A 13,753-nucleotide genomic window follows, 5' to 3' on the forward strand; every position below is an offset into this window, starting at 1 on the left:
AAATGGGCAGTTGGATCTCTTCATAAAATACGTAGGCTATATTTTTGTTTTACAAATGATTAGGACTTTGTTCGGAAACTGCCAAATTAAGGGCTTGTTTGGATAAACCAGAATCGAAGAAAGAGCATAACAATATGTCTAGTAGGTTGCCTCAAAGTAGTTTGAATGAGAAATGAGGAAATTATATGTACAAAATAGAACAGGTTTAAATATTCTCTTTTCACGTTTTAATATCAAAATTTTAATTTATTTCATATAGTAATTGATTGATAGACAAAAAAAGGTCTAACAGTTCCTTTTTGCCTTATTTTCTTGTGAACTTTTCTTTCACTTTTAACTACCTTTAAAGCCTTTCCTTCTTTCTCATTCCACTCTTTCATGGAAGATTACAAATGATAAATTTCTTATTATCAAATGCGTCTTGAGTTTTAGGAATATTAGATTGAGAAATGATTAAAGAGAGCCCATCTTTTGAAATAATTACTCATTAATGTATCACCTCACCTCCTATTGTATGATCAGGATCCAGAAACAATGAGCAATTAATTATATATCTAAGCATTTCCCCATTCTTTGACAGAGAGAAGGCCCCTGACAATATTTTCTTCCGCCGGAACTTTAGGTCCTGGGCCCTAGATCTCCTGTGTTTGATGGAATAGATGTTACATATAAAAAGAGAGAGTTGTTTGTCTTTAGTTGCTTCTTGTTATTTGACTCTAACATATATTTTCCGGTGGGTGGCTAACGATAGCTCTGGGGGTTTACTTTTTGTATCGGTAGTTGGCCAATCCTAAAGGCATCAACCCATGTGGGGAGAGTTTAGAATGTTACTATCAAAACCTTCCATATGGATGAACTAGTCCACACCTATTCGATTATTCTATTTCGGTATTTCTTGCAATCACGGTATGAGTTTCCCAATTTTAGATACATGTTCATGAAACTTGATGACTTTTTCCCTAAGTGGCTGATTAACTAGCAAGCTTGGCTAGCCACCACCATCACTTTCAAGTAGTATAATATATATTAACCAAAGTCATTTATATAACTTCACATATTGCAGGTTTTGAACATCTGGGATATTCCCAGAATTCTGATATTCAGTGGGTCAAAGAGATTTTTCTGCTTCACTGATTGCCTTGGGGATTTAAAGTTTTAAACCCATGTTATCTTCATGTGTTCAGTTCGATGGCATATGCACAGAAGCTAGGATTCTCAATCAGTTTTGAGTCTACTTGTCGAATTCTTAATCGAAAGATGATTAAAAAAATTATTTAAAACAGTTAAACTTCGGAGGTAACACGTGAAGATATGATATCTAGGGACGCATGCAAAGTGAAAAAAATACAGCATGAGATAGAGATCTTCACGCCCCCACAGGATTTGCTGCTTGTTTGGAAGCCATGCCTATAAAGAAGATATAGGCAGGGATTTTATGCGCGTCGATGCCATTTCAGCCTCAATTATACAGTCTTTGCATTGCATGCAGTTGCTGGACTTATTTTCCATTTCTTATCGGGTGCATTATTCTATACATTAAATATATTTGTTTTTATTTGGATTGGTATTTTACATATTTTCATTTGTCAATAGCCGTGTCTCTTTCTTTTTATTTATTTTTATTGACCAATTTGTTGTCTTCTTGTGTTGTTCTTGTTTGTTGCTTTCTGATTCTCCTTTCTACCTATTCAAATATGATACTCAGGCCTTTGAATTTGGGCCTAGGCCTTATTCCGTGTTGTTATAGGGTTTATCCCTTTTACTCAGTTAGCCTGAGTCTAGAGAAAGGTAGAACCCATGGGCGTTAAAAAGAACGACGTAGTTCATAGCTTTTCCTCTGGTATCAAATAATCAATTGAACGGCTGTGACAAGAACACAGAAGAGGGAACACCAAAAACCCATTACTCGACTTCATTCTAAAACCTCCATCTTCAAGGTATGAATTTCATCTCTTTCAGTGTGACCCAAAAATAATCGCTGTATTATATACCAAAAACACTAGGTACTGTCACGGTTTCACTAGTGCGTAACATAGAAATTATATGAGAATTGGAGGTTTACCGGGACTTAGCAAGTAACATGTTTTGTTGCTTCTCACTTTTGTATTTCATATATGGGTTTTTCTGCTTATATTTATATTGAGGTATACAAGATGCAGGCTTTAAGTGTGTGTTCATCCAAAGCGGGCTATAGTGTAGTGCCTCCGTTGTATTTAGAAGTTGGTTCTTCTAGTTTTTTAGGTGGAAGAAATAGAAGCGTTGGACCCGTTTGTGATAGCAGAAACACTGGTTTCTTTTTAGTTTCTAGTAGGTCAAGGTTTCGCTGTAGTGGGGTGTGTTTTAGCGGCATAAAATTTGATTCTAAATGCGGTCTAATATCTAGATTATCTAGTCTCAAGCTGGCTATCTTTTGTGAGCCAAAGAAATGCTCTTTTAGCATGCCAGTCATGTTGTCTTGGGCAATGGAGGAACAAGAAATTGGAAGTGAATTCCTTATGGTTGATGGGTTTTCTGAGAAAACTGAGGGTGACAATGTTGATTATCCTATTGTAGATATGGTGGGAAATAATGATGGAAATGTTGAAGAAGAAAGTGAAGAAGTTGATATTAAGAGTGAGAGCAAAGTTGGAGAGCAGGAGAGTTCTAGGCTTGATGTTAAGGCCTTGGCACAGAGTCTGTGGCTTGCTAAAACAGTAAATGATGTAGAAGAGGTTCTAAAGGACACGGGTGATTTGCCTCCTCAAGTATACTGTACCATGATTAGAGGTCTTGGCAGGGATAAGAAAATAGAGTGTGCAATAGCTCTTTTTGAGTGGCTCAAGAGAAAGAAGAAAGAAACTGGTGATGCTGTTGGGCCTAACATTTTTTTATATAACAGTCTATTGGGTGCAATGAAACAATGTCAACAATTTGGAGAATTGAAGAGAATTATGAAGGATATGGATGAGGAGGGGATTGCTCCTAATGTTGTGACTTACAATGCCTTGATGGCTATTTATATAGAGCAAAGAAAAGCAACCAAGGCCCTTAATGTTCTTGGGGAGATCCAACAGAAGGGATTTACTCCATCTGCTGTATCCTATTCTAAGGCTTTGTTGGCTTACCAAAGAATGGAAGATGGGAATGGGGCATTGAAGTTCTTTGTTGAATTTAGAGAGAAATATCTGAAAGGTGAAATAGGAAAAGGTGATGGTAAAGATTGGGAAAATGAGTTTGCTAGGCTTGAGAATTTCACCATGTGTATTTGCTACCAAGTGATGCGGTGTTGGCTTGTGAAGGATGAAAATCATAGCACCAATGTGTTGAAACTTTTGACAGAAATGGATAAGGCTGGGCTTCAGCTTGCTCGGGCTGAATTTGAGCGTCTTGTGTGGGCTTGTAACCGTGATGAACACTATGTTGTTGCCAAAGAATTGTATGCTAGCATTAGAGAAAGGTTTGCTGAAATAAACTTATCTGTCTGTAATCATTTGATTTGGTTGATGGGAAAGGCCAAGAAGTGGTGGGCAGCTTTGGAGATCTATGAGGATTTATTGGACAAGGGACCAAAGCCTAATAATATTTCATATGAATTAATTGTCTCTCAGTTTAACATTTTACTTAGTGCGGCTAGAAAAAGAGGAATTTGGAGATGGGGTGTTAGGTTGCTCAACAAGATGGAAGAAAAAGGTCTTAAACCTGGAAGTAGGGAATGGAATGCAGTTCTTGTTGCCTGTTCCAAGGCTTCAGAATATTCTGCTGCTGTGCATATATTTGAGAGAATGGTTGACAACGGTGAAAAACCCACAATCATCTCCTATGTGGCGCTGCTTAGTGCCCTTGAAAAGGGCAAGCTTTATGAAGAAGCCATCCGGGTCTGGAAACATATGCTCAATGTCAGTGTGGAACCAAACCTTTATGCCTACACAATTATGGCTTCAGTTTTCAGTGCAAAAGAGGAGTTTAATAAGGTTGAGCTGATATTCCGGGAGATGGCTTCAACTGGTATTGAGCCAACTGTCGTCACATACAATGCAATTGTCAGTACATGTGCACGCAATGGTAAGAGCGGTGCAGCATATGAATGGTTTCACAGAATGAATGATCACAACATCTCACCTAATGAGATCACTTATGAAACGCTGATCAAGGCACTTGCAAAGGATGGTAAACCAAGCATTGCGGTTGACTTATATTTGAGGGCTCACAGTGAGGACCTTAACCTCTCTAAAAGGGCTTACGATGCAGTTGTACAATCCTCTCAATTCAACAGCTCAGCTATTGATTTAACTGTTTTAGGACCTCAGCCACCGGACAAAAGGAAGAAAGTTGTAACTTGGAAGAGTTGAACGGATTTCTGTCACTTTGCTGATTTCCCCCAACCATTTGATAGAAATGAAATTTACACACCCCACAAACAGGGGAAACCATTAGATGGTTATCATGAATTTATACAAATTCTTTTTCACATATCATTGCATATTCAATTTGTAAGAACAGGAATAATACTCTTGATATTGTCAACAGAGTAGGTGTCTGAGGACAAGCGTTTCAGTGAATGAAATCGAAGTTCAAGAGTTGCAGATATTTCATGTTTGCTTTAATTTGAGTCCTAATTTCAGGTATTAAATGACCAACATTGAATCTCTTCTTTCTCTTTTAAGCTTTCTTATGGAAGTCACCTCCCCAGAATCTGTAAGCTTTTCAAATTTCAGTTTTTTGAGTCTAGCTACCAATCAGTGGTTATGAAAAATGAGAAGGCCATACTTCAAATCTTCCAATGACTCAGGTTCCAGTATATCAAAAGCTGATGCAACTCACCATGTTGTTGATTTCTGAGTGTCACCCCAACTCAGAGAGGACCCAACTAAAAGTTTGACATTAGACATGGGACCCAATCATGCTGCTTGTCATTGAATCATATATAGGCTACTTTTATGTTGTCAAAGGATGGATTATCTTAGTAATACCTGCAATAGGCTATGGATATGTCTAATGGCCAGACTCCACAAATTACCATAAAGAAGATGTGTTAATCTCAATTGCTATTAAATTTTCTCTAAGCTTTTTGAGCCGCAGGTGCAAATCACTGACTTTTTGCTTCATTATCAAGCAAATGAACCTGTCACATGCTGGCAGTGGGCAAGCCACCAATACCAATAATAATGAGGGAATGAATTAAAGATATTTTGTGCCATTCAGTTTGAGTTTTCCCAACGATTAGATTATTGAGTCAATACATCGGTATTCTTGTGTGCTCACATGCCATCATCCAAAATAAAATTATACGAAATTATTTATACAAATTAAAATAGTAAGTTATAAAAATTAATAAAACTAATACAATATTAAAATTTTCAGAGAGAAAATTTGAATTTAAACCTTTATTATTATATTTTAAATTTATCTATTCAAACAATACGAAGAAAGACTGGGAGCAAGTTTTAACCATGTCCATTTGGATTCACGTGCTAAAGTTAAGAAAATGCTTCACTATGGTATGTGCTTTTATCCTTGTTAAAGTTCATGTTTATGATTGATCAATTATAGAAAGTACATTTCATCAAATAATCATATTATAAATTAAGGTCAAAGTCGTCAATTATAAACGAAATATTTGGTTTTTACGGTGAGGAGAAAATCTGAAAATTCTTTGTAAAGAGTCACCAGTCCAAAGAGGATTAAAGAGCCACCATTGTCCAAATTCAAAACCACCGTCCCTGGGCAATTTCACGTCGAAGTCATGCCCGCCTCCGTGGTCAAATTAATACACTCGCCGCCTTTGTAAAGAGACGGATTAACACAAAAAATTATCGATAAAAATATTAATTAAATATAAGTTAAAAGACTTATTTAGTAAAATTTTAAACACTTAATTTATATGTTATTAAAGCTAATAAAATTATTATTTAATTAATAATATTAAAAAAATAAATTTTTATCTTATTTTTTTAATTTAAAAAATTAATAATTTTTTTCAAAATTAAATTTTGAAAGGTTATATCTTCTTCCAAACTCTTCTTCATTGAAGAAGACAACCCTTTGTTGATTTCAAATGAATCAATGAAGATAGAGATTGATCTTTGTTAATACGAAGATAAGAGTCGTTTTCATCGATTGAATCGACAAAACAGATTTTGGAAGAAGAAAAAGAGAAAACTAGAGAATGTTGGTTATAAAAAAGTGAGAGAATTTGTTAAAAAATTGAAACTCTAAGAGAAAATATAACATTACAAAATTTTTTGTTACAAAAAAAATTATTAATTTTTAAAATTTAATAAAAATAAAATTTGTTTAGTATAATTAGTTAAATAACGGTTTTTAAAATTTTAAGAGTTTCCGCCATAAATAAATATAAACAGAGATAGAGTCATAGTCATTTTTGTTTTTGGCGTGCGTGATGATATGAAATGATTATGTAATTTCAATTTATATTAATATTATATATTAATATAATATTTTAAATTAAAATAAATTAATTATTTAGATATATAATTAAATAACTAAAAACTGTGTGCCGTAGCGTTGCCGTTTAAGGAATAAAGTTTGTTGCTTTATTTCCATCAGCATTTTATTTTGAAGGAAAGTATTTTCTCTTCTCTCCGACTTCAATCGAATCGTCATGACTCATGCCTCGCCTCGTCAACCTATATTGGTACCTTTTTCTTTTTTTTTTTTCATTTTAAATTTCAACGCTTAAAAACTACTCCATCAACCTGAGCTTTTGTTTTCTCCAGTAAGTTGTAGTTACTGATTGGGTTTTTGTTTTGGTGTATATTTAAGGATTCAAGGTGGAGTCTTTTACTGATTTGTGTAATGTGTGAGATAGGTTGACTGTCTGAAGTTTGTGGAGATCTAACGAGTTAGGAAATCAATGGAGCCACCCAGAGGTTTTTTGGCTTCTTTATGGAACTTTGTGCGCTTTCTTCCTTACTTCTTCGGGTTGCTTCTTCTGGGTGTCATTAAAGGTCTGTGTTCTCAAATTTTATTCCTTTTTTTATTGCTATATGTGTTGTTATGATAGTTCTTTTTCTTCCATTTCTATACTCAACTGGATTTGCAATTTGAAATGAATTTATTTTCATCCAACAGTGGATTTAATGTAGTCAGTATTTTCTATTCAAAAGAATAGCTTTGGCCATTATATGGATAAATTATGTGAGATTTCAACCACCTGATGTGATTTATGATAGTTTAAATGCTTATATGCAACATAATTCATGTCTTCTTGATGGCTTTTGACCTATGTACCAGAGAAAGTTGAATAATCAGGGAGTATTTAGTTATTAAATATACATCTTTGTGAACTCCTTCTAAATCAATTAACAATGAAGCATTGAACTGCATAAATGATGTTGCCTGACTTTGATAAAGCAATGTCATTTTTATATAACTCTTTGTTCTTTCAGGAATCATTTTCTTCCCATTTGTATGCCTTATCATGACAATCGGAAACTCAGCTATCATATTGGGACTTTTGCCAGTACATGTTTTCTGGACTTACTATTCCATTCTGAGGTTTTTTCTTAATCCTTCACCTTTACATGGGCATTGTGAACTATTTTCTAGTTATCTGCTCTTTATTTTGTTCATTTCTGGCAAGCAGAGCTAAACAACTAGGCCCAGTTCTGAAGCTTTTTATCTGCATATGCATGCCGGTTTTCTTCATTGTATGGCTGGTGGTTGGCATTGTTGGAAGTATCATAATGGGAGGACTATATGGCTTTCTTTCGCCAATATTTGCCACTTTTGATGCTGTTGGAGAAGGGAAAAACAATAATTGGTTCCACTGTTTTTATGTATGTGTTGAATATCAAACTTCTCATTGTGGTATAAATAATTGTTTACTTGTTGGTTTCGATGATAGAGACTTCATTCACTTCCTTTCCAGGATGGAACTTGGAGCACAGTAAAAGGAAGCTTCACTGTGGTCAGAGATTTTCGAGATGTTTGCTTCCATTCATACTTTTCAGTCATGGATGACCTGCAGCAGAAAAAGGCAGATGTAAAATATTATGAGATAAGGTTTGCTGTTTGCTTTTGTTACTGAACTTCCAGCAATGAAATGGGCATAATCATTTATGATTCTTAAAAGGTTGTGTTGTAAACATTAGCCATAAAGTGATCCTATGTCATTTTCATTTTTTGTGATAATTTTTTTTTTTTCATTTTTGGGTTTTAGGTTTTTTATCTGACTCTTTTTCATTTACTCTGTCCCAGATTGCTTGATATTCCAGGTGCTACCATAGCTGGAGTGCTTGGTGTGCTGGTTGATTTTCCAGTGATCTCAGTTATTGCCATATGCAAAAGCCCCTATATGCTCTTTAAGGGCTGGCATAGATTATTTCATGATCTTATAGGTCGAGAAGGTCCTTTTTTAGAGACTATATGTGTACCATTTGCTGGCCTTGCCATTCTTCTCTGGCCATTGGCTGTTGTTGGGGCAGTTTTGGGCTCCATTCTGGCCACCATCTTCCTTGGTGCTTATGCTGGGGTGGTTGTTTATAAGGTTAGAATCTTATGTGTGGCTAATTATATTGCTTGTCATAGGTCTTACAAATGGAAAAATATTTGTTATAATTGCCGTTTATGTTGGCATATGGAAACTCTTGCAATGTAGCACTTGAAATGAACCACTACTGTTCTTAAGATTGTGTGAATGATTTGCCATTATACCATTTTTTACTCAATTAGTAATGCACACACACACCCCTCCCTTTTTCTATTGTGATACGGTATAGATGAAATTGCATTCTAGACTTTTGTTGAAGCCAATTGCATTTGCATTTCATTGTCTCCCAATAACAATCATAGTAGTCTATCATTTTGTTTTATTGATTATTATTATGTTAACATTTCAATTTAGCTAAAGTGTGGAAATTAATTGCAAGCTGATTTTCCTATTTGAGCTTTTTTCCTTCATGTACATGTTCAAAGTGTGCATGACATTGCATGTAAGTCTCCTATCCCATTCTTTAAATTGTTATGGTTTTTGGTCATTATGTCAGAAACCCTGAGATTATCTAAGATATGAAGATGTTGATTTAATACATAGATTGGATGTGAAATGTGATATGATTATGATTATGTAGACTTTGAATTTCAGGAGTCCTCTTTTTGGTTTGGTCTCTGCTATATTGTTGCTTCCTTGTCCATTTATGATGAGTACAGCAATGACATTCTTGGCATGCCTGAAGGATCCTGCTTTCCTAGGTTCAATTCAACACTCTAGTCAGTCCTGGTTTTGATTCATCCTACTTGACCAAGTTTGATATTGTTTCTAATGTTGACAGGCCCCGGTACCAAACGACAGAGCTGTCACCGACCAATTCTCTCAGGACTTCTTTCACTGAGTCTGACTCTTCTCAAAATCCTTCATTCAAGCCGACTGAATTTAAGCCATTTGAGGTATCTTGCATCTCGCCTAAAGAAAATGCTTATTGTTTGAAGAAATTCAGTATTGTAATTTTATGGTGATGTTCAGACTTAATGCTGTATAATTTGTAGACTTCCAAGTTATAGTTCATGTGTCTGTGCTGAATTGAAAAAATTGTTTTTTTAATTTTGTAGTTTCTTGAGGGCTTATTAAAGGAGTGTAAACGCCATGGGGAAATCATGATCCTTGAAGGACTAATAACTGGTAAAGATATTGAAGATGCCAAATCTAATACTGGTAGTAGAGTGGTTAGCATTGGCTTGCCTGCCTATTGCCTTTTTAAGAAGCTTGTGCACTCTGCAAAACACAGTTCATCTGGAATATTGTTAGGTAAGTGGACTTTTTTTGTCTTGCCCCCAGGCATCCTCTTGTGTGTGCTGAGTTTGTGTCTATAAAGAAGGCACTTATTTAAGATCGTTACAAGGGAAATTTTGGATTCTCCTTGTGATGAAGTTCTATTTTTTATCTTAACAAAATTCTAATATTGCTTTGTTCTTTTGTCTCTGATGCAGCTGATGATAGTGCTGAGATAACTACAACAAATAGACCAAAAGATGCCTTCTTTGATTGGTTTCTTAACCCCTTTTTGATAATGAAGGATCAGATTAGAGCAAAAAACCTTTCAGATGAAGAAGAGGACTACTTAGGCAAATTAGTTTTATTGTGTGGTGATCTTGCAAGGTTGAAAAATTCAAATGGTTACTCACCACCTGAATCTGAACATAAACGAGCTGAACTTGATGCATTGGCTAGAAGGTGATGATGACAAATCTTTTACTATTGCCATTCTACAGTTCTTTTGATTTTCTCTTATATCTGTTTCTCTATTTACCTCTTTGATTCTACAATGAAGACTGTTGGGACTCACCAATTCTATCTCAAGATATCCAACTTATCGGCGTCATTTTGATAATCTCATAAAGACCCTATCGGAAGATCTGGCCAAGAAGAATGGCGACAGTAAATCAGCTGATGGAGCTCAGAAAATACAAAGATCCAAAAGTGCACTTGCCCGGATCCAGAAATCATTTAAAAGGATAATAAGCATCAATGGATCTGATCAAGAGTCAACAGCAGTTGTTAGGGATGTCAGCATTGCATGATGGAGATGCTACTGTTATGTCAATTGCGTTCTCATCCTTGTATTCTTGTTGCTGTGCACATATGTAGAATAATACATTTCTTAGCACTGGGGAGAACACAAATGCATTCAATGAATGAAATGTAACAAGTTCCCCCACCTCTGTTAAAATTGCTTTCTCTATGTACAGCTTCTGGCATTACACATTGCCGTGACTGTAAATTAACATTTTTTGAGCCATTTATACCAACACAAGTTGACAAATAAATTAGCTATGTATTGTTCTGGCTTGTTTCCAGACTCTGTTTTACATTCCAATTTCATGTTGTCATTTCATCCTCTTCAGCCCCTTTGTGGACGAACCTTGTGTAGGAACCCTTGGGTTTTCTGGACATTGGATTCTCACCAATGTTTGCGTTATTCAAGCTGACTTTCTTGTTTCCGCTTTGTCCACTGCCGCTGGCCCTACAGATGCATTCTGATTCAATGAGGCCGGTCGATGCTCAATGTCTTTGTTGTAGCATTTGCAGTTTTTTAACTATCTATTAACCGAACTGTCCAAGTCAAAAGAGTCCTATACCTCAACCGTTTCCCCCACTACTCCCATGTCCACCCCTCAAATTCAAAGTAACCAACTCTCTGCATCCCTTATAAAAACAGAAGCCCAGGTCTTAAAATAACTTATTCACCGCAACAATCTCTCTCTTTTGTGTTTTGTTCACTGCAAGAGCTTACCAATTTACCAATTATGGTTCATTTATCCATCAACTCTGTCAATGTAATGTTTTCCTTGCTCACCGTCTTCTCTTCTCTTCATTATCTCTCAGTTTCCCTTGAATTCCAAGTCGGCGGCACCCATGGGTGGGTTGCTCCTCCTGCCAATGACAGAAAAGTTTACAATGACTGGGCCTCCGAGAACAGGTTCCAACCTGGTGACATTATCCGTGAGTAAAACAAACGATCAAACAAAAACACTCATTTACACTTGAAGAATCAAAACGTAACCTTCTTCTTTCTCCTGTTGTGTGCTTTCCCATGTGCAGGTTTCAAGTACAAGAAGGATTCAGTTATGGAAGTGACAGAGGAGGAGTACAAAAACTGCAATTCAACCCGCCCCAAGTTCTTCTCCAACACTGGGAACTCGGCCTTCAGGCTTGATCATTCGGGGACTTTTTACTTCATCAGTGGAGTATTCAAACACTGTGAAAAGGGACAGAAGATGATTGTAAAAGTCATAGCTCATGAAGACTCTCCTCCAAGTGACCACAGATCTTCTGCAGTCCCGGCTTCTGGAGTTTGCAAACAAGCCATTGTTCTTCACCTTGTTTACGTTTATGTTGCTTCATATCTGTTCTAGTTAATTCATGAAGCTTGCTGCGTTTGTGACTTTTTCTCTTTCAAGGATGTTAATTAGTCTAGCATATAATGTGCATGTTTTTATATATTTTTATGATGAATGCATTTCAAGACGTTCGTTGTATAACGGTCCAGACTAAAATGATTTCATTTTACAAAATTGATAACCCTTTTGTTCTAATTTACTTAGAATGCCACCAACGCGAAGACAAGTTTACAATAATCAGAGATGAGTCCCGTATAATGATTTTTTGTCTTCGTTGTATGAAGCAGGGAGGGATTTTAATTAAAATAACGTTATTTTTTTCAAACATATATACACTCCCAAATATTTTATATTGAAAATATTTTTAAATTTTTTATTTACCTAATCGAGATAAAAAATAACATATTTAGTCGATTAACTGATTTACTCAACCAAACTACCTAATGATGGTTGGTCTACCAACTTATCCGGTCATATTAATTGGCCGACCAACCTTAAATTCTAAAATTATTTTTTTTTAAAAGATAAAATTAAACTAAAATATGATTATATTTATTTAATAAAAAATTATTTAATCATATAATAATATATTATTATTTATATTCATTATTTTATCGTATTGCTAAAGGTAAGAAAAGAAAGTGTCATTTTTTCTGGCTTAGAGACATCACTTTACTGTCATAAAAAAATAACAATAATAACAGAGTGGAATTATATGGTTAGAAGTTTTATACATATCCTCACCTAAATTTAAAAAAAAAGGAAATTCAATCAAGAAGAATTCAAGCCAAATTACAGAGAATCTGCAAACTCTATGAATTGTTAAAGTTAAAAACACAAAGTCAAGTCCTCAGATAATTTTACCCACGTACACGTGAAGAAGAAAAGTGCAGTGCCCTCGTTCTCATCATCTTTCTTTCCAACTAGAATGCATCAAACATGAAGAGAATGAGGATTTCTGGACTCAGTTGGAAAAAATAAAAAGGAAACAACAGAAATATATATATATATATGAAGACAAAGTAAAAAAATATTCATCCCATCATAAATTTCCCCAATTGCAGTCCCACAATGCACATATGAAAATCTTCATACCACTAGGGTTTGTTTGTTTATAGCTCCAAAGGTTGCCATTTTACGGATTTCAGAAACAGCAGAACCATTTTTTCTGCAGTTAACAAATTTATATGATCAATGAGGAAGTGAAATGCGTAAATGGTGATGGTTGCAGAAAGAAATGTGAGGCATACCGGTGGAGGATATTTATTAGGTTTTGGTATATTCCTTTGTGATGAAGGCTTGGCCGCCGATGCAGCTGTGCCGCTGGATTTCTTGTCATCTCTAGCCTTGGCAAATATGACTGTAAATCCGTCAGCCGACGCAGGATTATTGACATCCCACTCGCCGAACTTTGGCAAAGGCCGACCCTTATCTTGCTGTACATTGTACAGAAAACAAAAGAAAAATTCACATTTAGAAACAAATGGTAAAAAAAAAAAAAAAAAAAAACCAATTCACAAAGATTAGAATAGAATAGAAAAGATTGAAGATGGAGAAGCTTGCCGCGGCCATTAACGGAAATAGGAGGAGCTTCGGAGGGAAGAAAGAAGGAAGGAAAGAGAGAAGGTAGAATAAAGGGAAATGAGAAGAGAAAGAGCGAGTATTAAGGCTGGCTCAACCAGAAAGATGGAATAGGTGGTGATTAAAATTAATGTGAAATTAATAGTAATATTAATATTTATATGATGAACGGTAACACCGTGTGTATTACGGGGTAAATGTAATTAGACTATTAGGAAACGTAGCTAGCTGTACTTCAACTAATTTTCAAACACACTAACAGATTATACTGTCTTAAGATAGAATTAATATACACTTTAATAAAAATATATATTATATTTTTATATAGACCAAA

General features: G+C 35.3%; 3 protein-coding genes and 1 pseudogene across 4 annotated transcripts; 3 read left to right on the plus strand and 1 right to left on the minus strand.

Moving 5' to 3' along the window:
* The first annotated feature begins 1,790 nt into the window (after positions 1-1,790).
* Positions 1,791-4,616, plus strand: LOC123195797 (annotated as a pseudogene).
* Positions 4,617-6,495: 1,879 nt separating this feature from the next.
* LOC123195751 (uncharacterized membrane protein At3g27390-like) lies at positions 6,496-10,814 on the plus strand. 2 transcript variants are annotated; one of them, XM_044609578.1, is made up of 11 exons: positions 6,496-6,634; positions 6,809-6,947; positions 7,389-7,497; positions 7,586-7,778; positions 7,871-8,004; positions 8,200-8,488; positions 9,086-9,192; positions 9,273-9,387; positions 9,550-9,745; positions 9,928-10,171; positions 10,269-10,814. In XM_044609578.1, the coding sequence occupies exons 2-11, from the start codon at positions 6,854-6,856 to the stop codon at positions 10,516-10,518; spliced, it is 1,731 nt and encodes a 576-aa protein (XP_044465513.1). In that variant the 5' UTR covers positions 6,496-6,634; positions 6,809-6,853; the 3' UTR covers positions 10,519-10,814. The 2 variants fall into 2 exon arrangements, with proteins under 2 accessions (XP_044465513.1, XP_044465512.1); XM_044609577.1 differs by having other exon boundaries at positions 6,538-6,715.
* Positions 10,815-10,902: 88 nt separating this feature from the next.
* Positions 10,903-11,975, plus strand: LOC123195752 (mavicyanin-like). The gene is made up of 2 exons (XM_044609579.1): positions 10,903-11,440; positions 11,540-11,975. The coding sequence occupies exons 1-2, from the start codon at positions 11,245-11,247 to the stop codon at positions 11,851-11,853; spliced, it is 510 nt and encodes a 169-aa protein (XP_044465514.1). The 5' UTR covers positions 10,903-11,244; the 3' UTR covers positions 11,854-11,975.
* Positions 11,976-12,527: 552 nt separating this feature from the next.
* On the minus strand, positions 12,528-13,523 carry LOC123197084 (RPM1-interacting protein 4-like). Its single transcript, XM_044611268.1, has 2 exons — positions 13,402-13,523; positions 12,528-13,274 (listed from the first exon to the last, which is right to left on the minus strand). Exons 1-2 carry the CDS (start codon positions 13,408-13,410, stop codon positions 12,951-12,953), a joined length of 333 nt encoding a protein of 110 aa, XP_044467203.1. The 5' UTR covers positions 13,411-13,523; the 3' UTR covers positions 12,528-12,950.
* Positions 13,524-13,753: the final 230 nt, after the last annotated feature.

This window comes from Mangifera indica, chromosome 14 (genome assembly GCF_011075055.1).
Source record: "Mangifera indica cultivar Alphonso chromosome 14, CATAS_Mindica_2.1, whole genome shotgun sequence".
NCBI lineage: Eukaryota > Viridiplantae > Streptophyta > Magnoliopsida > Sapindales > Anacardiaceae > Mangifera > Mangifera indica.

Bases quoted from the DNA above. Each gene is read 5' to 3' on its own strand.
- LOC123195751 (XM_044609578.1), top strand. From the start codon at position 6,854: ATGGAGCCACCCAGAGGTTTTTTGGCTTCTTTATGGAACTTTGTGCGC. The intron at 9,388-9,549 runs GTATCTTGCATC...TTAATTTTGTAG, and splicing joins CTGAATTTAAGCCATTTGAG to TTTCTTGAGGGCTTATTAAA. The intron at 10,172-10,268 runs GTGATGATGACA...TCTACAATGAAG, and splicing joins CTTGATGCATTGGCTAGAAG to ACTGTTGGGACTCACCAATT.
- LOC123195752 (XM_044609579.1), top strand. From the start codon at position 11,245: ATGGTTCATTTATCCATCAACTCTGTCAATGTAATGTTTTCCTTGCTC. The intron at 11,441-11,539 runs GTGAGTAAAACA...TCCCATGTGCAG, and splicing joins CCAACCTGGTGACATTATCC to GTTTCAAGTACAAGAAGGAT.